Genomic DNA, 25,344 nt, shown 5'->3' with positions numbered 1-25,344 from the left:
CAAAACCCACTGGTGACTGAAGCCCCCTCCTAATGCCCAGTGCAGAGCAAGCCCTCCGATGGTGCTGTCTGGGGCGGGGGGGGGGGGGGCAGTCCTGGGGCCCCAGCCTTAACCAGCTCTCCACAAAGCACTGAGCCTCCCTACCCACCTGCTGACCAGGTGGGGCATTGAGTCCCTCCCCCAGTCCTTCAATGGCAGCTGCACTGGGAACCGTCCTCTGAGCCAAACCCCAGTCGTGAGGCCCCAGTGGGCGCTGACATGGCCCCATCAGGTCCAGGCATGGCCCCCGCACTGACGGACTGAACTGCCTTGCTCTTAACCCTCTGTGTGGCCCAGGCCAGAATAATGCCAAACAAAGAGCATACCTGGGCCCTAAAACCCCCATTCCTTTGCAGAAACCTTCTCTGATCCCCAATATCTTGAGGTGGTTGAAGCCCACCAAGCTTGTTGGGGTTGTCATGACAAGGACCGGAGAGCCACCTCCCCAGCTTTGCAGCCTGTGCACTGCAGCTGGGAAACCAGGCACCGGCTGCAGGACCACGTGGGGGCGTGAGCCTCGAGCTCATGGCCGCCCCTCTTCCCCTGAGCAGCGCACTAGGACAGGCCGCAAGCGGGGAGGCAGGGTGGTGGGCGGGTAAAGCCCCCCCTTGTTCACTGCTTCTCAGGAGAGGGCCCTCTCCACAACAGCTCAGGAAGGCTCCATGGCAACCTCAGCTTCCTCGGCCCCCGCAGTGGGGGCTGGGCTGGGGTCCACTCTGTGCACTGGGCTAATGTTGGGGCTTGGGCCACCGGCCCCTCTGTGGTGCCCAGGGTCTGGACGGATGGGTCGGGTCTCCGACAACGCTGATGGCCCCCTCCTCACACAAACTGGGAAGTGTGCCCCAGGCTGAGCGACGGTGAGCAGGGGGCTGGGCCCTCACCTGGCAGGATCTCTGGTCAGGTCGACCCGCTGTGTCCCAGGGTGCCAGGGGCTTTCTGCTCGCAGGGCTGCTCTTCTGGGTCAGGGCCGCCTCAGCGCCTGTCCCGTCCCAGCCCTGCGCCCACCCCAGTTCCGTCCCTGTTCATAGGACTGTCCCCTTCTCACCCCTTTCCCACCCTAAGCTCAAAGCCAGGCCGGGAGTGGGGGTCCGATGACAGGGCATGAGGCTCCGCCCCAGGGAGGTGACAGCCCGGCTTTGCCTCTGCAGCAGCGAGGAGCTGGACTGGGTGACGCCCCTCCCCATGGTCAGGGAGATGGCCGGCCCTTGCAGGGGTCCCAGGCCTAACGAGCCCCTCCCGCAGCCCTCCCCGCGGCACAGCCCTGCCCCCGCCCTGAGCGCCCCGAGTGGGGACCCGCTGGTGTAGCTCCGGGGTGGGCCCCCATCCTTGCGGGTGCCCTCCGTCCCGTGCTAGAGCCCGTGGGGCAGCGGCCCGCGACCCCTTACCTGGGCGCTGCTTCCCCGCCGCGCGCGCACCCGCTGGGCTGCGCAAACCTGCGCCCGCTCCGCCTTCCCCGCTCCACGCTCCGCAGCGTCCCCGGCACCGGCAGAAGCTTCGAGGCAGCGGCGCGGAGGCCGCCGGCCGCTCAGTGCTGCCCCCGGTGGCGGCCGGCCGGGCTGCACTTAAAGGGGCCGTGCGGTGGGCCTGGAACCCGTGGGGCCCACCAGCTCTGCGTCGGCGCTCAGCGCCGGGTGACAAGCTGTCTCTCATTTCCAAGATTCAGGCTTAGGGTCCAACCGGGGTGCCCACACCCAGGGAGCACCCTGCCAGTCCTGCCAGCCCTGCCAGCCCCTACGTCCAGCCGTGCCCTCCCCCCACCTCCAGGCAGCTGGTGGCTTGGTGGTGGCCTTGGAGCAGGGCCCTGGAGAAGCCCCAAGCTCTGGCTGGGGCTGCTGACGGCTCCCGGAATTCGCACCTCCGCCGAGCCCTCGCAGGAGCAGATGGGCTGCTTCCAGCCCCGCGGGCCTCGCTCTGCCGAGCCGGAGGTGCCAAACTGCAGGAACCTGGGGCCGGATGGGCACGGCTGAGTGAGGCCTGCGGCCTCCTGCCCCAGGATGCTCAGACTCCCGGGCAAGGGCACGCTCCTCAGCTCCCTGGGGGTCAGTGTCCAGGAGCGTTGAGGGCTGTGGCGCCCTGAGCAGGTCTGCACGTGGTCCACTTACAAACCACAGGGTGACATCCATCCTTCAGGCCTCCCAAACAAGACACTGAACCAGGGCAGTCTGGCTTGGCAGAGGGTTGAGTCATGGATGCCCTTGGCTTCAAAGGGTGGGACCTGCCCTGTTGTGGGTCCATTAGATCCAGGGCCCCAGGCAAGTTCATCTCGTGTCAGCCTGATTCCCCACGTTTACTGGGCTGCACACGGGCAGATCTCGTAGGCTGTGGGCTGCAGCAAGTCCCTAAGGTGTCCGCTTGGTACCTGGCCTCCAGCCCAGTGACTGCTGTCCTGCAGCCTCCAGGGTGCAAAGCTGTCTCATCTAGGCACAGGAATTGGGGAAGGGGACGCTTTCAGGACTGAGAAGGGGAGGCCTGGCTATCACCCCCACCCTCCCACCCTGTGCGTGGTTCTTATGGAAACTGTGGGTTGGTGGGTGGGGGCTGGGCGCTGCTGGCAGCTAGAGGGGGTGGGGTCTGCAGGGAGATGCTGGGCTGAAGGCAGACCGGGAAGGTGGCTGGGACAGGACAGCGCCTGCCAGAGGCCAGGAGACCAGACCCGCACTTGCCCTAGGAGGGCTGGGGGCCCGCAGGTGTTCCTGGGCACAGCTGCCCAGCCCTGGCCTAGGTGGCCTCAGACAGGTGTGCAGGACAATGGCTATGTTGGCCAGCTTGCACAAGACACGATGCACCTGGGGCTGGGCCTGCTGGAGGCCTCTGCAGACCACCTCCCTGGGCCACGGGGGGCTGCAGGGCCTCCTATCCAGGGGCAACTGCCTGTCTGGGAAAGAGGCAGGGAACTCAGGACCTTCCCACCCACCCACGGAGACCTGGGGCACATGGGGCTGGAGCAGGAGGCGTGTACAGGGAGAGGCACACACAGACACACAGTAAAACAGGAGAGCTTTATGGTTGGAGTGGAGTGTTAAAGGAAAACGAGAGGAAACCGTGTCTGAGGACCTCCCGGCCTGGTCGGCAGCAAGCCCAGCGCAGGTGCAAAGCTGGACCCTGGGCCTGGGAAGAGCCAACCCCGGGAAAGGGTCCAGTGCTGCCTGGCATATCTGCCCCCCATGCCAGAAGGGGCAAGAAGCGGAACCCACCCACGTGTGGGGGGCCTGGGAGAGCGAGTGCAGCGGGCTGGGGGCAAGCAGGAGCCAGGCCGGTGACGAGGATGTGCCCCGCCCTGTAAACAGCCTCGTGGCCTCCTGGGCCTCAGTCCCATCCCTGAGAAGCGCTGGGGGCCGGCTGCCCGCAGAGCCCCCGCCCGCCGCCCGCTGGCCCACTCCCTGCAGGGTGGGCCCAGCAGTCCCAGCTCTGGAGTGGGCCTGTGGCCCGTCCCCACCCCGGCGGTCCTCGGAGCTAGGCCTAGAGCTCCTCGTAGTCCCCGCCCCCGCGGAGGTGGCCGGCTGGGGCTGCACCCCCCAGGAAGGCCTCCAGCTCGTCCACAGCCGTCCTCTCTGTGCCCCTGGGCCGTCGCCGCCGCTCCTGCCTGCCCTCCTCCCTGTCCCTGCTCTTCTTATGCTTGCTCTTTTTCTTCACGGCCTTTTCTTCCTCCTGGGAAGGGGGCAGCTCAGGTCGTGGGGGGACCAGGACCCCAAATTGCCCAGCAGGCACCTGGGAGGTGGGAGGCAGAGTGCCTACCTCTTTGCCTTTTTTCTTTTTCTTCTTCTTCTCTTTCGTGGGAGGCTTGCCCTCCTTATCTGCAGAGAGAAGACACAGCATGGGCCTGTGGCTCCTGGGCTGCAGTGGGGGGGGGGCAGCCAGCACCACCCAGAAGGTGCACTGCGATGCCGTGGCCTCTGCCCGGCCACAGAGGCGACCCGTGGGGGACGAGAGCACACACCTGCCGACAGGCAGACACACTTCAACTCTAGCACGAGCCTGGGAGGGTCCTTTCCTCTCCATTTTGGGAACAAGGAACTTCTGGGACTCGTCTCACGTGACACTGCTAGTCGGGGCCGAGCTGGGCTCAAGGGGCCCAGGATGGAGGGTAGGGACAGGGAGCCGTGCAGCTGCCTGGGGCCACAGGGCACCATGAGTGCTCCATAGGCCTACTGACCACGCTTTTCCCAGGAGTGGCTGGACGTGAAGTGTATCCTGCTTGCAGCCACACTGCCAGGCCACCAGATGCCCCTGAGCATTCAGCCAGGTCCCCCCCCCCCGCTGCCCATCTTTCCAGTGTGGTCCTGGCACACACCCTGTGACCCCCCCCCCCCAACCCACCTGGGCCCCGGAACTACCTTCATCGCTGATCTCCTTGCGGCCCGTTTCTGCCAGTCCCAACCCGAAGAGGTCCGAGTCATTCTTCAGTCTGAAGGAGGACATGGGAGGCTTGGGGGGTGGGGGCGGCTGGGCAGGACTGGCATCCTCGTCTGTCTCATCAGAGAGGTCCTCTCGCACTGGGAACTCATCCTGGAGAAGGAGCACACGGGTTGGGTGGCCAGCGTCCTCCCCAGCGCCCTCCGTCATGTGACCCCCGTGGGAAGGCTCCTGCATTTCTCGGTAGGTGACAAGTTACCTTGAAAGACCCTGACACCCAACCTGGAGTCATGGTGGCCTGCAGGGTCCAAGGTGGGAGCTGGGATGCTGCAGCCCCTCCCTGGGGTCACACGCCTATCTGAGGCTCCTGCCCCAGAACAATGTCGCCTGGCGCTTTCTCCTTCCTGCCATTCCCGCCTGGGACCATCCCCAGGGCTTCCAGGCTGAGTGGGCGCCAAGTCCCCTCCTCACCACTCTCCGCTGAGGGTCTGAGTCGCTCTCGAAGTCGGGGTCATCCATGACGAAAGACAGCATCTGGGCGGCGATGGGCCCCTCAGGATCACTCTCTGATGACGCTCCCTGCTCGTCCTTCCCCTCTTCACGCCCTCCAGAGGGGTCCTCGGTGGGGGACTTGCGGGCGCCTGGCCGGCGGGGCTCCACCGCCCTGGGAGCCGCACCCCTGTGCAGCCTCGCAGCCTTTGTGGAGGGCCTTTGGGACAAGGAAGGGGTCAGGGGGCTCCTGGCTGCCCCCACCCCTGGGGTGGCTCCCGTCCACATACCGTTTGTTCTCTGGTTCAGAGCACTTCTGGGGGACCAGGACAGTGGCTGTGGGGTATGCTGCCAGCCCCTCTGCTTCCTCCGCACTGGAAGAGGCGATGTTTTCCTTGGGTAGGGGGCCCGGAGGCCGTAGGGGCCTGCTGGGCGGCTTGTCTTCCACGTCCACGTCATCCTGGAAACCTGCCACCAGCGGGTTCCCGCCTGGGGCCTCCCCGTCGCTGCAGAGGAGGGAGGGGCAGGGCGGTGGGAGGTCACCAGGGAGGTAGAGAGCCCAGCTTCCCACCCTGAGCTCCAGACCCCTGGCCCCCACAGGTACTGGCTGTCCTCTCTGTGCACAGTGTGGGCACTGGCCGAGGGGCTGGCCTACCCTTGGCACTCAACATTCATGGGAGGACAGACAGCAGGGGACCTGCTGCAAGGGTGGTCTAGGTCTTGGGGGCCCCTCTGCAAAGGAACCCACTGGTGTGTATGGCAGAAGTGGCGCGGGCCGGGGAGGGGTGAGAGGTGGGGGCCGAGGAGAGGTGTGGAGATGCCGGCACGCAGCAGGAAGCCACGTGGGGCCTGCTCTGTTGGTGACTGAAATGGGTGCTCCCCTACATGAAGGTGGGGTGCAGGCCGTGGGCGTGGACGGGCTGGGGCTGTTTCTGGTACTGGGGGAGGAGCCTGGGGCTGGCTCCGTTCTGTTCCTCTGCATATCTGGAGGGACGCAGGGATGCTGGGGACTAGCGGGTCTGACCTGGGTTCAGTGCAGTGCAGGGGAGCGTGCGCAGGAGAGACCCTGGAGCCGATGGTGAGGGGTGGGCAGCAGGGGCGGGGGGCTGGGCTTGCGCTGCTCTGTCTGCCCCACGTCACGGGGAGGCCCTGGTGGCTGCTCTCTGCCCCGGGGCTTCTCCTGCTAGTGCCCACGCTCTCAAGGGTTTCAGTCCAAGAACGTGCTGATGGTGGGTCATGGGCAGCAACATGCAGGGTGAGGCCAGCCTCGCTCCCCTGGCTCCCTCGCTGTGGGCAGGGGGCTCACGGACCCTGAGGCCCGGTCCATGGTCAGCAATGTAGCGGCCTGAGGGCTGTCTGAGCAGGCTTCTTCCTAGAGTGCGGGGCTTCATGGAGCCTTCCCCTCTGAGATGCTGCTGAAGCGGTGGGGCCCGTCCTCTCGTCTCACCCGGGGCTGGGGGAGGCTGGGAAAAGACTGAGGGCCCGCCTGGCCTCTGCCCTTACCTGTCACTGTCTTGCAGGACCTTGGTTCCAATGTTCTTCTCATCCTTGTGGGGGGCTGTGTCATCCAGGAAGCCGCGGTCAAGGCCTTCTTCGGGAACGAAATCCTCCACGTTCTGGACTTGGGGTGGGGCCTCTGCAGCTGGGCCTGGCTCTGTGGACAGGAGAGGCCATTCCCACTTGTCCAGCGGCCGCCCCTGCTGGGCCTGTCCCAGGCCGTACCCATGTGACTGGGCTGTGGGGCCCAGGAGGATGACCCGGTCCTGGTTTGCAGGCTCATGGGGCCAGTGTGCCACCACTTGGGCCACCCGCACCCACCTCCTCGAGCTGCTCCCAGGGCTCACCTGGGGGCGAAGGGGCTGCCTCGGCAGCTGGCGAGCTCCCGAACAGCCTCGAGATGATGCCGCGCCGCGGGGCAGGGGCTGCAGGGGGCAGTGGGGCCTCCGTGGGGGGTGGGGGACAGGGGCAGGCCGAGGGGGTGTGGAGGGGCAGCTGTGGGGCTGGCTGGGGCGTGCTGGGGCTAGAGCTCCCTGTGGACACAGCGCTGGGAGGCACCACTGGAGACTGGGAGCCTGAGGATGGGCTCTGCCCGTTGGCTGCCAATGGGGACGCATGGCCACGGCTGCGTGCCTCCATCATCTCGAGGAAGCTGGGGGGATACAGAGCAGGCGGTGAGCAATCTGCCTTCCCCTAAGTCTCTTCCTCTGAGATGAGGGTGACAGCAGTGTCCTGGCCCTCGGGCTCATCGGCCCTCACGCCCTAGCATCCAGTAGAACATTCCGCCAGGGAAGGGGCTGGTGAGTGCCAGCAGGCAGGCTCGGCAGCTCCTCGCCCACACCCGTGCTCTCCGGCCACCAACAGGCACGAGACCTGCTACAGGGAGGGCCCCAAACCCCCAAGATAGGAAGCAGCCCAAACAGGGGCTCCAAATCAACGGAACCTCAGTGATAAGCCCCACTGTTCACGGGCTGAGGCCGGGGGTGCCACCAGCCTGCGGCAACGCCTTCTTCTTCTGAGGCAGGCTTTCTGACAGAAGGTGGACAAGCAGGAGCTGCCCCGTGCACTGGCTGGGCTCCCTGTGGACCGACAAGGGTGTGTGGGCTGGCCACTTGCACCTCCAAGCCAGGATTTAGGGGTGGAGTAAGAAGAATGGGCAGGCCAGGTGGAACCCAGACCCAAGTCTTCGGCCTATCCCACGTGTTCTACGACAGGTCACAGAGACATCGGTGCCCAGCCCCCAACGGCGCTGCCCTCCTCTGGCAGCCTGGCCCCGGGCCCGGCCACAGGACGCATGTGCGCAGGAGGCTCTGGCTGCCATCTCCCCAGGGGGCGACGTGCTGGATAATGCCGGCTCCCCACGGTCTGGGCCAGAGTGGCTTACAGAAGCCAGTCAACCCCGGGATGGGTTCCACAGCAAGGCCAGCTGCTCACCACAGTGGGGCTCCCTCTGGGGCCGGCCAAGCAGCCGAAGTGCATGAAAACTCACCCCCCAGAGCCACTCTAGCTAGTTCCAGGACCAACACACGGATCTGGCTCTGGGGAGACCCAAAGGCCTGTCTGTTGAGTCCCTGTGGGGACAGACACCTGCTGGAGGAGCCAGCACGCCCAGGACATAAGCACAGGCTGGGAAGCAGCCTACCCACCCCCCCAGCTGTGACATCTGGGTGCCTTCTGTGGGAACCAAACAAAACAGAAGCACCAGTGTTTAGGGGTAGTTCAGGGTCACACCTTGCTGAAAGAGTGAGTGCCTCTCCTAGGAGCTGTGGAGGGTGGACACAAGAGCCCCCGGGCTGGTGGTGGCCGGGCCTGCCCAAGTGCTGCTCGCCACCCACGCAGCCATGTCGCCGGCAGTGCACATGTGCAGCCAGGAGCCTCCTTCCCTCTGCTACCAAGGACCAGAAGGTTCCATTCCTAACCCCGCTCTTCAGCACCACAAGCCCCTTCCAAGGTCAGGGAGCTCTCTGAAGACCTACTCTACAGCGGTGTCAATCCGGTAGACTGAGCTCCAAACCGAGGCAGCCTGAGCCAGAAAAGATGAGGGCAGCAGTCCCGCAGGGCCTTGGGTGGACACTTGTCCTGGGTCAGTGGTACCCGGCACAGCGACCACCTCTGGTACCAGGCAGTCAGCTGGGCCCAGGTCACGCCCATCAGCTTGGGGCCCCGAGTTCTGGTCAGGTCAGTTGAACAAAGGCCCGGCCCCAGTGTGCTGAGTGGGCCCCAAGGAGAGCCTGGAGGGGCCACCTATCTGCTCCCCCAGGGGAGGGGGGGCGCCACGTCCAGTTCAAGCCGCCTGTTCTGGACAAGCACGTACTCTACTGGGTGTTAGTCCTAAAGCTGCCTGCTACAGGGAACAGGAAGGCCTGCAGGGCTGACCTCACAGGGAGGGCCACTCTCCCGCCTGCACTCCGGGCCCTGCCCACTGCCATATCTGAGACTGAAAGGACTCGGGTTTTTCGTAGGGATACGACCCACTCACGCTACCCAGGAGGGAGGCACTCCGCGCTGCTGTCTGGCTGGGCACAGACCTAAGCTCGAGGCATCTGGAGGGAGGCTGGCCCTCAGGGGGCACGTGTCGGCCCCCCCACAGAGCCTGCCTGCAGGGCTAACCTCCGAGGGCAGCCCCTGGGCGGACGTACATGTCGTAGTTCTGGTCCTCGGTCTCCTGCTGCACCGACAGCTCCTCCAGCGTGGCGTCCACGTCCAGCTGGTTCGTCTCCAGCTGCCGGAGCAGCGTTTCTCTCTAGAGGAGGAAGCAGAGACCCCTTCAGCCTTGTGTCCCCACTTGGCCAGCCCTTGATGGATGACACAGCAACTAGCAGGACATCCGAGCAGCTCAGTGTGGCTTCGAGGACAGGGTCAATGACATGAACAACACCCAGACAGACGGTGCCCTGTCCGCACACGGTGCCCCCCGAAGCAGAAGCAGCTCCGACACATCTAACACCAGGCTTCCTGCTGTGTCCTTCCACACTCCGAGCTCTGGCACATGCCACCTCGGGGCCGGAACTCGGCCCTTCCACGTGCATCACCCACAGCTGTGACCTACAGAACATTCTGCTTCCTCCAGGGACATGCGACGCTGACAGCCAGGTACAGGAAACACGGGGTGTTTCCCTTGGGATCTGTGTGCATGTCACACGTGGACGGGAAGCTACAGAGATCTGTACGAGGGACACATGCAATACACAGGGTCCCGAGTGAAAGAGTGGGTGCAGGGACAGCTGGCGCCGCTGAGGACTCTGCCCATACCAGCCTTCCCTCCAACTGAAACCACCACTGAGCACCCTGTCTGCGGGGCCCTCGTTTCCCTCCAAAGAGAAAAAGCCAGGAGAGGAAAGACCACCGCTGTCCCGAGCAGGCCCACAGTCTGGAGAAAGAATGGCAGCCACCTGGCTGCAGACATCCCGCTGACAGGGTGTTGCACGCCCCCGCTATGGGACGAGAAAGGCAGTCACGTCTGTGGTCTTCCCCCCGAGAGCCCAGAACCTGGCCTTCCGTCGGGCAGGCCCTGGACGGGGCTCCGGGAGCCTCTGAGAGTCCAGAGCAGGCTCAGTGCAGCGTTCCAGGTGTGGCGGGGCCGGGCCCGAGAGGGACACCCGGGGACCGCTGCGCGCCAGTCAGCACACCCATGCTGCTTCTGTGGTTAGAGAGAAGCACTGTGGCAACCTGGGAGGCTGGCATCGGGGGACACGGAGCAAGGGGTGCAGGAGCCCTCGGCCCCACCTCTGTACCCTCCGGAGAGCCTAAAATCGCTCCTAAGTTTATCAGGAGAGACAGAGCAGGCGTGCTCCCTGGGCGCAGCAGCTTGCCAACCAGCCTCCGCGCTCCCACGGTGGGAGGTGGTGGGAGCTGGGGGGCTCTCCCTGCAGCCCCACACCGGAGGGCGGCCAAGCGCGCTCCCACGGGGAAGCGGGACCAGCACAAGGGCACCACAGCAGGAGTCAGCGCGGGCCGGAGGCACCCACTCGTCTACGCCTCCAGTTCCTGCCGTGGGTCAGAAACGGCCTGAGAGCGGCATCTGAAGGATGCCTGTGTTCTCCTGCAGCTGTGAACGTTCTGTGAACGTTCTAGAAAGGCCTGGGTCTCAGGCTAGCCCAGCAGAGGAGGGGAGGGGATGGAGGGTCCCTCCCATGACCACCAGCACCAGCACCAGCACACTAAGTCCTGGCGGTGGTCTTGTCCCTGCACCGGCGTGGCCCCTGGAGAACCCAGTGCCGCCCGCTCTACCCTGCAGGCGGGCTCACCTGAAGCTGCAGAAACGGGATATTGAAGAATTTGTGAAGGTACTTTAGGCCAAAACTGTTCTTCATGGAGGACTCGGCATAGCGGAAGTAGGAGGAGCCTGGAGGCCTGTTTGCAAAAAGAACGATGGCTCCGGAGGGTGAGGGGGTTCGTGGGGGCAGCAGGGCACAGCCCCTCTGGGCCAAGGGCCACACCTGGGCCAAGATGCCCTTGATGCCAGGGCACCCCCACGGTCCCAGGGCCCACAGCAGAGGGCCCAGCAGGCGACACCCAGCCTGGGCTCGTGCCCTGAGGTGGGGGCCTCGCTCCATCAGCCAGACCCCCAGCCCCAGAGAGGGGCGGAGGGTCCCCCCCCCCCCCCCGCAGACCTGCTGGGTGCCAGGGAGCCAGCTGCCAGCCCTTGGTTCTCCGTCCTCAGTCCCAGGTCCCCCTGCCAGCCGCTCACTGCCCACAGCACGGCTCCCGGCCTGGGGACTGCCAGAGCGCAGCGGGCAGGGCCGAATCCTCAGCATGGGCTGCCCCACCCACCTGTCCAGGTTGTCGATGAAGTCGCGCACGTCGTCGGGCAGGATGACTCGGTGCTCGCCCATGTCACGGTAGTTCCCCAGCACGCACACTGGCACGTGGGTCGGCACCTTGGGAAGCTCCCGTAGGATGTAGTTGAAGGTCCTTTGGAGGCACAGGTGAGGAGAGACCCCCTTAGTGTCGACCTCAAGACCCTCCAGCCCCCCACATCACGTGTCCCGGGCCCAGGACCCCGCACACGCAGAGCACGAGAGCCGAGTGCCCACACCCCATAGAACAGCCCTTGCTTCTGCTGTTTTCTCTCCAGTTCCCTTCCTGGGGGGTCCCTCTGGCAAGGTGTCTTCGCACGCTCTCTGTGGGGCACGGCTGCAGCCCGCGGGGCTCCCCGAGGGGTCGCTTCTGCTGTCTCACGGCCTTGCTCTCCAGGCCCGAGGCCCATGGCTGCTGCTCCCAGATGGTGTGCGAGGGAAGTAACGTGCCTCCGACGCGGGGACTGCCCGTGGGAACTGCAGACACGCACGCGCGTGCGACAAACTGGACTTCATGACTTCCACACACTCACTGGGACGGTTACCAAAGGGTCGGGGTGTCTGCCCTCCTGCGGGGGTGGGGGGGCGTCCTGCCCTGCGGCCCTGTCTCTAGCATTCCCTCCGCCCCGCAGCGCCCAGTGCCCTCGGGCCTTATTCTGGTCCACGCCGTCCACTGCCAGTGCCAGCTGACCCACGAGGGGTCAGTGGAGCCGTTTTCCGTGGCCACACAAGCATCTAGGCAGAGTGGCACCCCCCGCACGGAGCGTGCTGCTGGTCGTGGCCTCTAAGAACCAGCCCAGCATCTGAGCAACAGCGGGCAGACCGGCCTGCACCGAGGACACCAGCCGCTCCTCCCTGCAGCCCAGGCGTGCCACCCAGCTGGCCCCCCACGGCCCCTCCCCCTGGGGGGGCCTCCGGCCTTTCAGCAAAGGCTACAGGGCTTCAGTGACGCCAAGGGCCTGCCCGAAGCAGGGTGGCCACTAACAGTGTCCATAGCAGATTCCATGCAGGGAAAGCCACCTCTAATGCCCCGGGCAGAAGGGACCACTGTGGCTCATACAGGAGAAACGCGGGTCTCCCCCGGTGTTCACCCCAGGGGAGCAGTGCGGCTCACTCTCGCACGGGTGCGTCTGCACCACGAGGGCCGCGCCACCCTGCTCGGCACATTTCCCATGCGCCGCCTGCTGCACCCGGGGCCCCTCGTGCACGTACTAGCGGGTGGTAGACGATGGGAGTTCACTCCTGTGCGTGAACGTATTGTCAGATCAAAGCAGCACCCACACAGATCTGGTAGTAAGACCCCAGAGCTCTGCAGACATAACTGTGTGTGTGGAATGCCCTGGGGGAAACCTGGCTGGACCCCACCAATGACCCCAGCGCCAGCGTCTGACGGCAGGATCGAGTTTGCTACAGTGAACGTGGACTCCATATGCAAGAATCATACGACAAATTTAAAAACACTGAAAGTGAAGCGAAGGCCCCACCAGCCATTTCTACAAAGGCTGCTGTCAGTTCCTCCCTTGGCATCTTGCAAGACTCCTCTCCCGAGGTGTGCCGAACAGCACCTACAGGGCAGGCCCGAGGCCGTCGTTCCTGGAAAGGCCTGCGGATGGCTGGCCCTGGGCGGCTGTCGGAGCCGGGGCTCCTCGTGTTCTCTGCCAACAGTCACCAGGGGGGCGGGAACGCTGGCACCAGGCAGGCCTGGGGAATCGAGGGTCCCCATCTGCCCTGGCAGACACTTCACATGTGTCATGTTGCCCATGTGACTCCATGAGGAGGGGCCCCTTGGGAGCTGGCACCGGGCCGCCCCCACGCTCACCCCTCTACCTTGCTCTGTAGTCTTTTGCTGCGTCCCCTTAGTGAGTCAAAGGATGTCAGCGGTGTCTTAGGGAACCCCAAACAAATGGCCACTTGATTCTGCCGTATGGTGCAGGGTACTTCCAGGAAGGGCTACGGGGCTGTGAAAGGTATGCCCCCCGCACTGTGCTGTCCCACTCCAGCCCGCACTCCACACGTTCCCCATCTGTGCTCATGGACACGCCTGGAGACGGCCAGGCACGGCTTCCATGGGGCTGAACTGCTGGTGTCAGCACGGCCTGCTGGACTGCAGCGGTGGCCCTCCAGGTGGCGCGGGACTAGGAGCCTCGAGGACTATTTCCAGCCGGCGCCCCCTTACCACTGCTTGGTGATGTCGAACATCATGACCACCCCATTACAGTTCTTGTACACGTCCAGGAACTCGGCGTCCAGGGCCATCTCGGACTCTGCCTAGGGACAGGACACAACCGGCATGAGACGGTGCTCGGGGCAGGCTCCCACAGCTGTGAGCTCTGTCTCCTGGGATGGCTGAAAAGCACAGTCTGAAAGGTAACAGCTATTTTCATTTTGGAAAAAAATATGTAAAGGAGATTATCAAGAACGGGGGTCAGAAAACTTCACCTAAAAGGGTCTAGTAGTAAACGGCTCAGGCTCTGGGGCCACATCAATTCCGCCTGATTTAGGGCCTTCTCCACTAGTCAAGAGCACCCTCCTCGTGAGCCTCGGGAACCTTCTAGCACTCAGAGGGACAAGAGCGCCGGAGCAGCCGGCAGCCCACTGCAAGGTGTGCATTCCAGACCTGAGGAAGATGCTGGCAGAGAACCTTCTAGAGCACACAGACGGGTGTGGCTGCAGTGTGGGGGGCAGTAGCAGAGTGTCCCACAAAGGGCCAGACAGACCTGGACCAGGCAGTCACCCAACTTTCCTGCCCTAAAGGGGAGCAAGGAGGCTGCCCATCACCCTGAGGCCATCTATGGGCAGGAGGACAGAAAGCAGAATCCTTGGAAAACAACCGGAAAGCTTCCCTGGAATGGAAGGGGTGGCCGTCAGCCCCTGACTTCTTTGTGTCAAGGGTGGTAGCACTGGGAGAGCCCATTCAGAGCCACACTCGTGCCCGTGTGTGCCTGGGGCCACAGAATTCGGCCAGTGCACCTAAATACCTCTTAGGTGAAACTCATCCCGGGCCTGGCAGGTGTCACCGCGAGCAGCTCAGGCAAGCCCGGCCATCCCAAAATACACCCGTGGACACACAGGGTCCCATGAGGAGGGGGGCCGGCTGGTCCAACTGGAGTCCCGGGGAGGGTCCCAACCTCCACCTGCAACGGTGGGCCCTACGGGGGGACACGGCTTACCCACCTCCTGGGGGTCGTTCTCCACCTTCAAGCCATCACCTCGCCGCCTGCACTTCCCTTGTTAGAAGACAGATGACAGTTACGGGGGGAATTGTGGCCCTAGGGAGGAACACCCCACGTCCCACCCCCACACCCAGCCCCCACCTCCGGCAGGCGCCATACTTATCTAACTAGGAGCCCCAGGGAGCCATGGCCCCTGCAGCTGGCACTGGAGCAACCCCACCGAGACCTCCCTGCAGCTGTAGCTGCCCTGGCCTGGCCAGGAGAGAGGCCCTGATGGGCTCCAGCCACTTGGCTAAACTGGAAAGTGCCCGGCAGGGCTCAGCAAACTCGGGCACTTCCTTCCCGGACTGACAGCTGGCACAGGCTAGCCCAGCCCTGTCTCTCAGTGCTGCCTTTGAGGCCATGAAGGCTCCCCAGGCTGGGCTTCAGCCCTGAGCAGCGTGCGGAGCCAGAGTACTAAGGAGCCCCAAACCATCTGCGTTCCCTCCCCTTTGGCTCTGAGATATCCTACGGGAGGAGGAAGGACTGTTGTCACCCCGGGAACTCCAGGTCCCTCAGTCTGAGGAACGGCCTGGGCAAACTAAGAAAGCCCTCCCCTCTCCCCAACACCTGGGTTCGTTTATTAAAAAACCTACCGCTGCCTGTTTCCACAGCTTCTCTCTGACCCTCTCACCACCTCTGGGGCCGTCCCAGGTCAGCAGAAGCTGGCCACATGGTGCCTCCGGCACCACCCACAGTCTCAGGGAGCTACCGCTGCCTGGGGGATGTGAGGTTGCTCCCCAGGACCCTGTCTTCTTGGGGAGCCTCAACAAGCAGTTTCTGGGCCCTGCCCCAAGACTCGCCGGGCCTCGCCTCTGTGTCGCCTCTCCTGCTCTCCACCAGGATCTTGGCCTCAGCTGCCACCAACACCTCAACTTAATGCCCTCTGCTGTTGTGCGTGGCATTCAGACCCTGTCCAACAGGCAAGCAGCTACAGCGGTGGAGAGGGGGCTTTTCCTTCTCACCCGAGGGGACCAGGCAGCGCGGAGCTGCGGGGAGGCCGTGTGCTTACACACAAGCCTAGGACCTTCCCCTGAGGTGCCGCCCTGCCCCCGGCCCTCTCCGCACCTCAGGGGGACACGGGGAACAGCCAGGCCAAGGGATCCCTGTCTCAGCTGTCCCTGCATGTGGCGTATCTCTGCACCACAGGGCAGTTCCCACCAGTGACGACATCACGTGCTGACCGGAAGGGCCCTGTCCCCCAGGTATGGACTCCACTCTGGAAACGTGCCTCCCACCCCAAATCGATGGAGCTGCGGTCAGGAAGGGTGTGGGCGGTGCTCCAGGAGGGGAGCCCCCGGGGCACGGAAGCTTCCCCTCAAATCCACAAGAGTAACCAGGCTGCACAGGGTGCCTTCCAAAGGCGTGCGCAGACACGCTGCGGGGCCAGATCTGGAAGCACGAGGCCCATACAGGCCCGCGAGGGTTGAAGGCATCCCGGCAGGCTCCTGCTTGATTCTCCTGCTTGCCCTCGGGCTGTCCTGTACCAGCTGAATCAGTCCCGGGAACCTAACCCACCTCCTAAGAACACAGTGAAGGGAGAGGGGTGGGCACCGTCTGCACAAGAAACTACAGTCTCCTTTCTCACTGGAGGATGCGTGCAGCTACGGCAAGCCTCCCAGGTCAGAGGTTAGAGGTCAGAGCACGCTCAGTAGCACACAGGCTACACAGGGCCTTGGCACCAGGGAGGAACAACGGCTCAAGGCCTGAGAGTGAGAAGGAGGTAAGAGGGTGCTGAAGGGGGACACGTCTGCCCCTCCCTGCCAGGCGCACATGGGTACGGCCCCGGAGGTTTGGGGCCCTGAGCACTTTCCTGTGAGTGCAGACACCACAGTCGGCGGTACCCGTGCAGAGCAGTCGGGTAGGCACGTGCCCCCAAGGGGTGACAGCTTCGGAAGCCAACAAACTGGTCCTCAGCCTGGGCGTGGGGACATGGCACTGGCGGCGCTGCAAGGAGGGCTCGTGGAACAGCCCCACGCGGGCCTCTGGGTTTGGAGCCTCCCCAGCTCTGCCGCCCACGTTCACCCCCCACTGCTGTGTGCTGCCTCAGTGGGTGAAACACGCATTTAAATAGCAACGGCTGCGGTGCTGACGGGTCGCTGCTGTGCGTCCCGTCCCATCCGCCCCTGATGCAGGAGGTAGCTGGTCTAAGGCCCAGACCTGCTACGGCTCTGGGCTGCTCGCACGCTCTGCATCCATACTGGGTCTGCTGAGAAGGCAGAGACCCGAAGGCCTGAGACGCCAGCACGTGAGCCACACAAGGATGCGCCAAAGAAGCGGCTGTGGGGGGCGGGGCAAGGAGGGCTTCCATTCACAGAAGGAATGAAGCATCGGGAGAAAGTACTCAAGATGAAAAGACATGACTTACCTTTGTCAACCACGTCCCAGACTTCAACTTTCACGATATCATCAGTGGCTAAAATGGGGAAGACACGAAGATTAGTGTCCAACATGACCTTCGACCAGCAAGGCTCCTCGCTGTTTCAGGCTTCTGCTCAGGCTACACTGAACGACCCTGGCCCATCCTCAGCTGACATGCTCCCCATTTCCTGCAGGTGTCCCTGAGGTGGCCTTGTCCCCAGCCAGGTCCACACAGCCAGGGTCCCCTCTGTAGGTGCACCTGGGGAGTGGGCTCTGGGGGCAGGGGCAGGCCTCAATGGGCCTCACTCTTATCAGCGACCAGCCTCAACTTTGTTCCATGGACCATCGGCCCTCTCCAATCGGCCACCCAACATTGAGCTTCTCCCAAAGCCTTTGGTGGAGTCGGCTGGCCCAGGCCCCTGCCAGGCGGCAGGCCCCACACAGGCCGTCAGGGCACCTGGCTCTCTCAGAACTAGCTGGCTTTCCGTGCTCTGTTTGTTCTGCACAAAGAGGAGACTCTTAGCCCCTCCTTGGTGGTTCTCTGCCTGGGAAGGGTGCCAGGATCCAGGGAGCGGACCCTATGAATGGTCCGTCTTGGCCCAGGGCCTGTGCCATGTCTCCTGGTAGTGGCCCAAGTGCAAGGACAGTGGGCTCACCCCTCCATCCCCATGATTCTGAGGGGGCAGGGGAAAGGTGGGAACTGCCCTGCACCTGCCCCCAAGCTGAGGGGCACAAGAGCACGCTGCCACTACCAGCTTCGCCCCAACTGGGAAGGGGTGCCACGGCTGCTGCCTTAAGGCTCCGTCAGCCCCAGCTCATGAGCTGGGGTGACGCCGGGCCATGCAGCTGTCCTAGGATGTGGCCGGGCCATCACTCAGTGGGAGCTGCAACTTCTACAGGCCCCACGTGTCCTGTTCACAACTACATTTTTTTTGGTCAGTAAAAAGGAATGTTTGAAATGGTTCAAAGGACTTTTGCCTTCATGGTTTCTGAACATGCAGAGCGACTGTCTGCTGCCCGTGGGGCTGCAAGGTGAGGTATGTTCTGTCCACCAAGCGATCCTGCAGAGGGAAAGCACTGGGGTTCAAAGGAACTGCAGGGTCCCTCCTGCTGGTGGAGCACATGTGGGCCCAGTGCCGGTGGCAGCAGGGAGCATCAGCCTACCAGCTCCCCCAGATGTCTCCCGTGTTAAACCTGGAACTTTTTGCCCTTTGGGTCTCTAGAATTGAGGGTGGGTCTTTGACACAGCTCCCTACACGGAGCCCCCACCACGGCCTGGTCTGTTTCTCTGCAGCAGGGTCCGTGGGGAGAGGCGATTTCTGGGCAACCCAGGAGCAGCTCTAGTGAGCGCCCCCATGACAGCGCCTCGGAGCTCAAGCAGGCTCCCTCAGGTCTGCAGGGTGTCCGTGACGGCCCCACAGCTGGGGAAGCTGGGGAAGGGTCTCAGAGGAAGCACGCCTCGGGAGGACCCAGGAAAGCCTGCAGCACACAAGGGCACCCGCCTGCACTCCAGCCCCACCTCTCACCCGCCCGTGCCCGCGCCCACGCCCTGCCCTCACTTTTGTAGTTCCAATGGATGCTGGTGACCTGGATCTCCTGCGTGGGGATGTACTCCTCCACAAACTTCTTGCCCTGCAGCCGGTGCCACAGCGCGGTCTTGCCCGTGTTCCTGTCCCCTCGGATCACTATCTTCACTGGGGGGAAAGGACACATCAGGGAAGCAAGTCAAACAAGCGACAACCTCGAACCCCACCGGTGACGGTCCGCACGCTGCACACGCCTGCTGCCACGGAGCACGGCCTGTACGGGGGGCGAGCAGGGAAGAGCCGAGGGCCGGGGTGGGCCGCTGGGAGACCCCGACGGGGCTCTCCCTCCCTGTTCCACAGATGAGGGCCCCAAAGGCACTTCCCCCTGGGGTTAATGGAGTTATAGCCCCCTCAGACTTTGCACCTGCAAGACAGTGGTCTCCCCTAGAGCTGGACATCCTGGGGACCCCTGACTCACAGGACCAGGGGTGGGGGGCGGCTGACATTCTCCTTAGGCAGCTCTCTAGACTTCCGTAGCTTGCTCTTAACCTACTTTTTCATAGCCCTGGTATTTTTAGCACACAATGTTGCAGAGCACCACCATTTTCAAGGCCACACGTGGGGTTAGAACACAAAGCCAGGGTTCTGTTTCACTTGCTGCACACGTATTTACGGAGCGGCCTGTGAGCTGAGTGTGCACACGCAGGGGCGAACAAGCCACAGGCAGCCAAGTGCGCGGACTCTGGGCAGGCGGGGGCCAAATCCCGCAGCACCGCGAAGGAGTATGGGCTTCTGGCCGCCTCTGAGAGATGGCACGGCATTCAGTGTAAGAGTGCCATGGTCTGGTTTGTTCTAGAAAGATGAAGAAGAGCGGTCAGGAACACCATGCAGAGCTAGGGGGCAGGGGCGAGAATGGGAGCAAAGCTGACGGCCATGGTGATGGACTGCACCCCCGGGGAAGGTTCTGGCTTGAGAAGATGTGCAGATAGGCAGCCTGTGGGAGGGGCCTACCATGCTCCTGGACCCAGGGCAGGCGCCTGGGCAGCTGTGTGCATGGGGGATGGTGCTTCACGCTCCAAGGCTGGGTGAGGACACCGGGGAGCTGCCCTAGAGCCCTGGTCTGGATCCCCTGGCCACCCGGCTTTGCCCTCCTTGCACCCTTTCTTGTTACAAGGCCCCTCTGTTCTTGAACACTCACTAGCTCTCCTGTGAGACTAGGTCACCACATCAGCCTCCTCACGCCACCCCACGACTCCCCAGTCCCAGCTCTAGTCCTCGGGACATGTTAGTCGGTCTTCACTCGAAACAGCTCCGCTCAGATCTCAGGGATGCTCTGCTTCCACCAGCGTTATCATGTCACCAGAGAGCACACAACAAGCCACTGCCCTCAAGGTCGGGGCAATCTAGACTTGATTCCAGCCAGAAGCCAAACACCTAGGAGAACCTGGGAGAAAGGTCAGGGCGTGTCTGTGCTGTAAGCACATCTCCGGGCCTGTCCTGGGTCCCGGTCATGAGCCTGAACACCCTGCCGGAAGTGTGCCAGTTTAGGGGGGTCCCCAGACACTGGGGCCTCTGTCCCTCGTTCAGTGAGGGTGAGGGGGACAGACCACGTGCAGCTTACCCCCAGAGAGCAGCAGGCTCCTGTCCCCAGGACACTGCTAGCCAGGCAGAGGGCAGGACAAAGCCAGAGCGCCAGTCGCCAGACCGTCCTGAGAACAGGCCAGGAACCGCGCTGTCTTGTTACTCTCGGGATGCTACTGGTTACAGAGTTACGTTCTTATTTCCCGGTTGCCATTTCTTACCTTGTCTTAGCTTTCCAGAGGCAAGTTCCTTTTCAAATCTACTTGGCCCTTTTGTATAGTCTTCAAATTCCTGCTTGTATTTTCAAACCTTTATTTCTTTGAACGTGTTATACATACTGACTTTATTTTTCATTGAAGTAGAGTCGACATATGACGTTAGTTTCAGGCGCACACCATACGGATTCGATGTTTATATCCATCTCAAGACGCTCAGCGCCCTCAGGGTAGCTACCATCTGCCCCCACTCCAAGTGCTTATGCGATTACTGACTGTGCTCCGACTTTATTTCTGTGAAACCCGACAACTTCAGAGGCCAGGGTGTCTCCTGATCTACCGGCAGCTCGTCGTGTCTTGGAACTTCAGCTCGGGGGCCCCTTTGAGGTCTGGGTTGAAGCCACATCCGTCAGAAGGCATCTCTAGTATTTCTGCCTGTCGTCCGGAGCACTAACAACCCGGGAAGACCTCATGTAAACTCTCCACTTGAGATTTTTGGGGCCACATCGATGTTTTTAAGGAAAACCAATTGGAGGTCACCCCCTTGGCCTTGTGCAGGGATCCCCTGGGAGACGCCCCTCCCAGAATGGGTTCAATTTTTCTTCCTACCACCCAGCCCAGGTCTGGCAGACACCCTCAGGGAGAAGGGAGCTTCAGAGCTGGCTTCCCTCCCAATATTCACTCACTTCGCTTTTGAGAAAAGTGCAATGAACAGCTGTACAACCTTTATTTAAGTTCAAGAACTGAATGATGCGTTGATTTCTTTCTTTCCTTCTTTGTTTCTTTCTTTCTTCTTTTTTAAAGATTTTATTTATTTGACACAGAGAGACACAGCGAGAGAGGGAACACAAGCAAGGGGAGTGGGAGAGGGAGAAGCAGGCTCTCTGCTGAGCAGGGAGCCTGATGTGGGGCTCGATCCCAGGACCCTGGAATCATGACCTGAGCTGAAGGCAGATGCTTAACGACTGAGCCACCCAGGCGCCCCTGTTGATGTTTTTCTAAATGTTTTATTCAAACGTTTAAAATGGTTTTTAGGGGAAGGGCTGCTCAGGTTACCAGCTCTATCACACTGCTAGAAACGGGCCGGGCACCATAGTAAAGCAGCCGGAGGAGTCAGCTTCCTACACCTAAAAGCATCCTAATGAAGGGAAAACTATTTTTGATTTTATGTTAATTTTTTCCCCGAAGAAGGGCATATATCTGCCCCCCTCCACTTCTAATTTATTTTTCCTTCCGCTGGGAGTAATTCCATAAACCAATGGAAAAGCTTAATGAAAGTGGGAGTCCTCGCCTGTTCAGATTTACAAAGAAACACTTCCTCTGTCTCATTAGTACACACAGACACAGGTTTTCATAGATACCCTTGGACAGGTAAAAGAAGTTCCCTCTGTTCCTAGTTTGCTAAGAAGTGGGTTTTCTCTGGGCACCTGGCTGGCTCTGTCAGGGGAGCATGTGACTCTTGATTTTCGAGCTGTGGGTTTGAGCCCAATGCTGGGTGTGGAGATTACTTAAAAATAAAATCTTCTTTTAAAAAAAATATTTTACTTATTTTTTTGACAGAGAGAGAAAGCACAAGCAGAGGGAGAAGCAGGCTCCCAGCTGAGCAAGGAGCCTGATGTGGGACTCAATCCCAGGACCCTGAGATCATGACCTGAGCCGAAGGCAGATGTCCAACCACTAAGCCACCCAGGCACCCCTTAAAAATAAAATCTTAAAAAAAGAAGTGGGTTTTCTCTTTTTATTTTCTGTAAGTCGCGAATGGGTGTTGAATTTCATCAGATCTTTGCTTGTACCTATTGAGACTGCAATGCTTTCTCTCCTTTAATCCATGGTAAAGCATACAATATATATTTTCTGTTAATCCTTGCATTCCTGTGGTAGTCCTACTTGCTCTCAATGCAATGATTTGTTATTAATATTCTGATGATTTTCTAGTGCTCATTTCCCGACCTCTCACTAGGTTATTAGGTCTGTGCCCCTGGATGGGACTGGATGGTTACCTGCATCTTGTGTTGTCCTCCTCTGTTCTGGCACCAGAGTCTAGCAAGTGCAGGAAGCAAGGTGAGCGCCCTCGCCTTCCATGTCGTCTCAGCCAGAGTGATGCTTGGCTCTCCGAATGCACTTTGTTTGTTCCTTCATTCCTTCCTTTCTTTTAGAGAGATCACGCACGCAAGTGAGGTGGGCGGGGCAGTGCAGAGAGAGGCACAGAGAATCTCAAGCAGACTCCCCGCTGAGCACCGAGCCTGGTGTGGGGCTTAACCTCACGACCTGAGCCGAAATCATGAGTCAGACGTTTAACCAACTGAGCCACCCAGGCGTCCCGATGTTCTGAAAATTTCTAATGATGTATTTAGCTATGTGTGTTTTTAAAACTCACTGGACTTCTTGGGAGTTTCACATGTTTCGTGAATTGTGGAAAATCCTGTCTTTATTCCCTCCAATACTGCTTCTTCCCCATTCTGGCTACTGTCTGAAAATCCTATCAGGCGAGTGTTGGAATCTGCTTCATTTCCGGGCTGCACATCTCTCTTCCAGCACCAATTCTCTCTTTAGTCTGGTTATTATGCTGATTCACCTGTTTGCTGACTTTTTAATTTTCACCACCATGTTTTCATTCCTAGAGGTTCTCTTTGGTTCTTTTTCAAACATAATTTGTCTGTTCAAAGAATCTTGATATAATCTTAAAGGTATTTCCTTCTTACCCTGGAAAAGCTCTCTTATCCTGAAATCAAACCTTTCAGAAGGTTTCTTACTGATGGAGTGTCCACTTTTAAATTCTAGTGCTGAGATCCACCTGGCCAGGTCTCTGGCTGTCCCAGTGTCTGGAGGCTTTCTCTGTGAGGAACACAGGCCCGAGCAAGGGCACTCCGGACAAGTTCCACTAGGACCGGCGTTTCCTCACTTGCGAAGGTGCTCCAGTTAAGGCTTCCTCACCAAATGGCTCAGAAATTGTGTCCAGTGATGGTAGAAAGGATAGACCAAGTCAGGTAACATTCTTTCTTCCACTTTGAATGCAAATAACTTTCAAACTATAATTATGGTCCATTGTCTCATTCAGGTTTTGATTCTAAATTTGATGTGTATGCTGGGGCTCTTGCATGGGACCTGAGCCACTTCTCATTATCAGAGCAATTTAAAAGGAGACGACTTGTCTGCCCCAAGAGGACAAGGTTCTGTAAGGCATAACATCTACACTTGGACATCATCAGCTCTTGCCTATAAAAATCCTGAATCTATAGTCATCAGATGGCTGACTTGTTTCCCCTAAGATATTTTGGAAAATAAATAAAGGAAATCACAAAGTTTCAAAGTTGCATATTGTTCAACTACAGAGACAACCTCCCTCTAAATGCAATTTCTCTCCATCTCACCCCCTTTCCTGCAGTCCTAGGGAATCATGACCTGTTCCCCAACTACCTGAGGCTGGGCTTACTCCTCTGGAACAACTCTGCTGTGCCCCCCCCCCCTTCGCTAACCACCCAAGGCCAGGCAATGTGCCTCTCAGGGAGTGCTTTTCAGAAGGTGCACAGTTTACAGTTTCTAGCTCTGATTTCCACAGGACTAGGATTAAGTTTAAAATAATACCGTAAGTAATAAAAGCAAATGAGGGAAGTCAAATGCAGAGCCTATGGATTTGTACAAATGAGTATTTCGACTTACCATTTTCTTTTCTAAATGTGAAAAAAATACATACAAAATTGTGAGTTGAATACAACTAAAACGACCTCTCTTTTAAACTTGCACAGAAGTCTTCCCAATTAGTTTCTTAGTATGGTGCATTACTGCCTAAATAGGTCACCACAGAGACCAGAAGGCTCCCCTTAAAGTAGCAGAGGGAGGGGTAGGGAGGAGTCCAAAATCTTGTAGCAACACATGAAAATACATGAAAGGGAACAATCTGAAAGCAGAGAACAACATAAAAAGCCTTTAAATAATGCTAGGAAAGGGACAGCGAGATGGAAAAACTTAAAAGAGGTCAAGAGAATGGTTACCGTCCAGAAGCTATGCAATTTACATAATTTATAACAGGACTGGAAATGTCTTGGGCTCTCCGGGCTTCTGAAAATAACTCCTCCTTCCCTCAGGGGAAGAGAAGTCTCCTACAGTAAGTAAGCGTCTTTGAGCCTTCTGGAGCCTTTTCCAAATATATCCCTTACAAATGCTTCTTAAAAAAAGGAGGGGGTGGGGCAGCAATATGTGGCGTAGGTGATATTCCCTTCAAACTGAATACGAAGTCTACAAAGAAAAATCCCAAAGCTCAAACCACCAGGGCCAGCTGGATCTCACAGCTCCTGGGCAGGTTATCACGTGGTTCATTGACGGGGAGCCCCACCACCCCTTCAAGCGTCACAGACCACAGAGCTCTCCCCACGTTATGTAAGAATCACTCTTAGACGAGGTTATCTGGGCCAATCAGGGCACCGCAGAACGCACCAGGAACCGCCTGTACTAATTTTACCGTGCAAACTAAGCGCACAGATTTCTAAACGTGCCAGTATTCCTCGGGAATGACCACCGGTCACAGGGGAACTCAACGGGCCGAGGCGCCCACCCTCCGGCCCTGGGGTCCTCCAGGACCTCGTCTCCGGCCCGGCATCAACTCCCGACCCCAAGTGAACGCCCCTAGAGTACGTGCCACAGGTAAGGGCTCAGCACATCTCCAACAGAGACGATCAGGATCTGCCACATCCACCCGCAGACCGCGAGGCCCTGGGGCGCGACGGGGCCCCCAGTGCTTCCGGGTCCGGGACGCGACCTGGTCTCTGCCAAGTCCCAGTCGCCGCGGCCCGGGCCTGCGGAGCCGGCGGGGGAGCGTCCTCCTCCGCCCGTGCCCTGGGACCCCACTTTCCACGTCCCCCTGGCAGGAACCCTGCACGCCCGGCTTGCACTCACTGTTATACTGCACCCCTTTGGCGAAGCGCCTCTGCAGCGCCTGGTTCATGGACTGCAGCCCGGCGGGGATATTCTTGTCGCGGCCCGGAGCCTGCTCCGACCCCACCAGCTTCTTGAGCGCGGAAAACATCTTCCCGCTCCCACGTTCGAGCCTGGCGCGGCCCGCGAGCTCAGCGGCGGCGGCGGCGGCGGCGGCCCGGCGCGGATCGCACCATGTCCCGGGTCCCGGCAGCCGGGCGCCTGCCTCGAGGGCGGCTCAGGGGCTCAGTCGCGGCGGTTCCGCTCCGGCCCCCGCGACCCCTGGCGCGGCGAACCTCCGCCTGTCAGAACCGCCATCTTGGCGCTGGCTCGACGAGGCGCGCGGCTACGGGGTGCCGCG

General features: G+C 60.5%; 1 protein-coding gene across 2 annotated transcripts; it reads right to left on the bottom strand.

Annotated features, from left to right (window-relative positions):
* Positions 1-2,999: 2,999 nt before the first annotated feature.
* On the bottom strand, positions 3,000-25,325 carry RABL6 (RAB, member RAS oncogene family like 6). 2 transcript variants are annotated; one of them, XM_026490218.4, is made up of 15 exons: positions 24,966-25,325; positions 18,310-18,444; positions 16,758-16,805; positions 14,352-14,404; positions 13,354-13,445; positions 11,152-11,292; positions 10,626-10,731; positions 9,018-9,121; positions 6,726-7,030; positions 6,385-6,535; positions 5,172-5,387; positions 4,864-5,101; positions 4,374-4,545; positions 3,775-3,833; positions 3,000-3,687 (listed from the first exon to the last, which is right to left on the bottom strand). In XM_026490218.4, exons 1-15 carry the CDS (start codon positions 25,093-25,095, stop codon positions 3,499-3,501), a joined length of 2,139 nt encoding a protein of 712 aa, XP_026346003.1. In that variant the 5' UTR covers positions 25,096-25,325; the 3' UTR covers positions 3,000-3,498. The 2 variants fall into 2 exon arrangements, with proteins under 2 accessions (XP_026346003.1, XP_026346002.1); XM_026490217.4 differs by having other exon boundaries at positions 3,000-3,833.
* Between the last annotated feature and the right edge of the window lie 19 nt (positions 25,326-25,344).

This window comes from Ursus arctos, unplaced genomic scaffold (assembly GCF_023065955.2).
Source record: "Ursus arctos isolate Adak ecotype North America unplaced genomic scaffold, UrsArc2.0 scaffold_18, whole genome shotgun sequence".
NCBI lineage: Eukaryota > Metazoa > Chordata > Mammalia > Carnivora > Ursidae > Ursus > Ursus arctos.
This window is presented reverse-complemented; position numbering and strand designations above follow the sequence as displayed.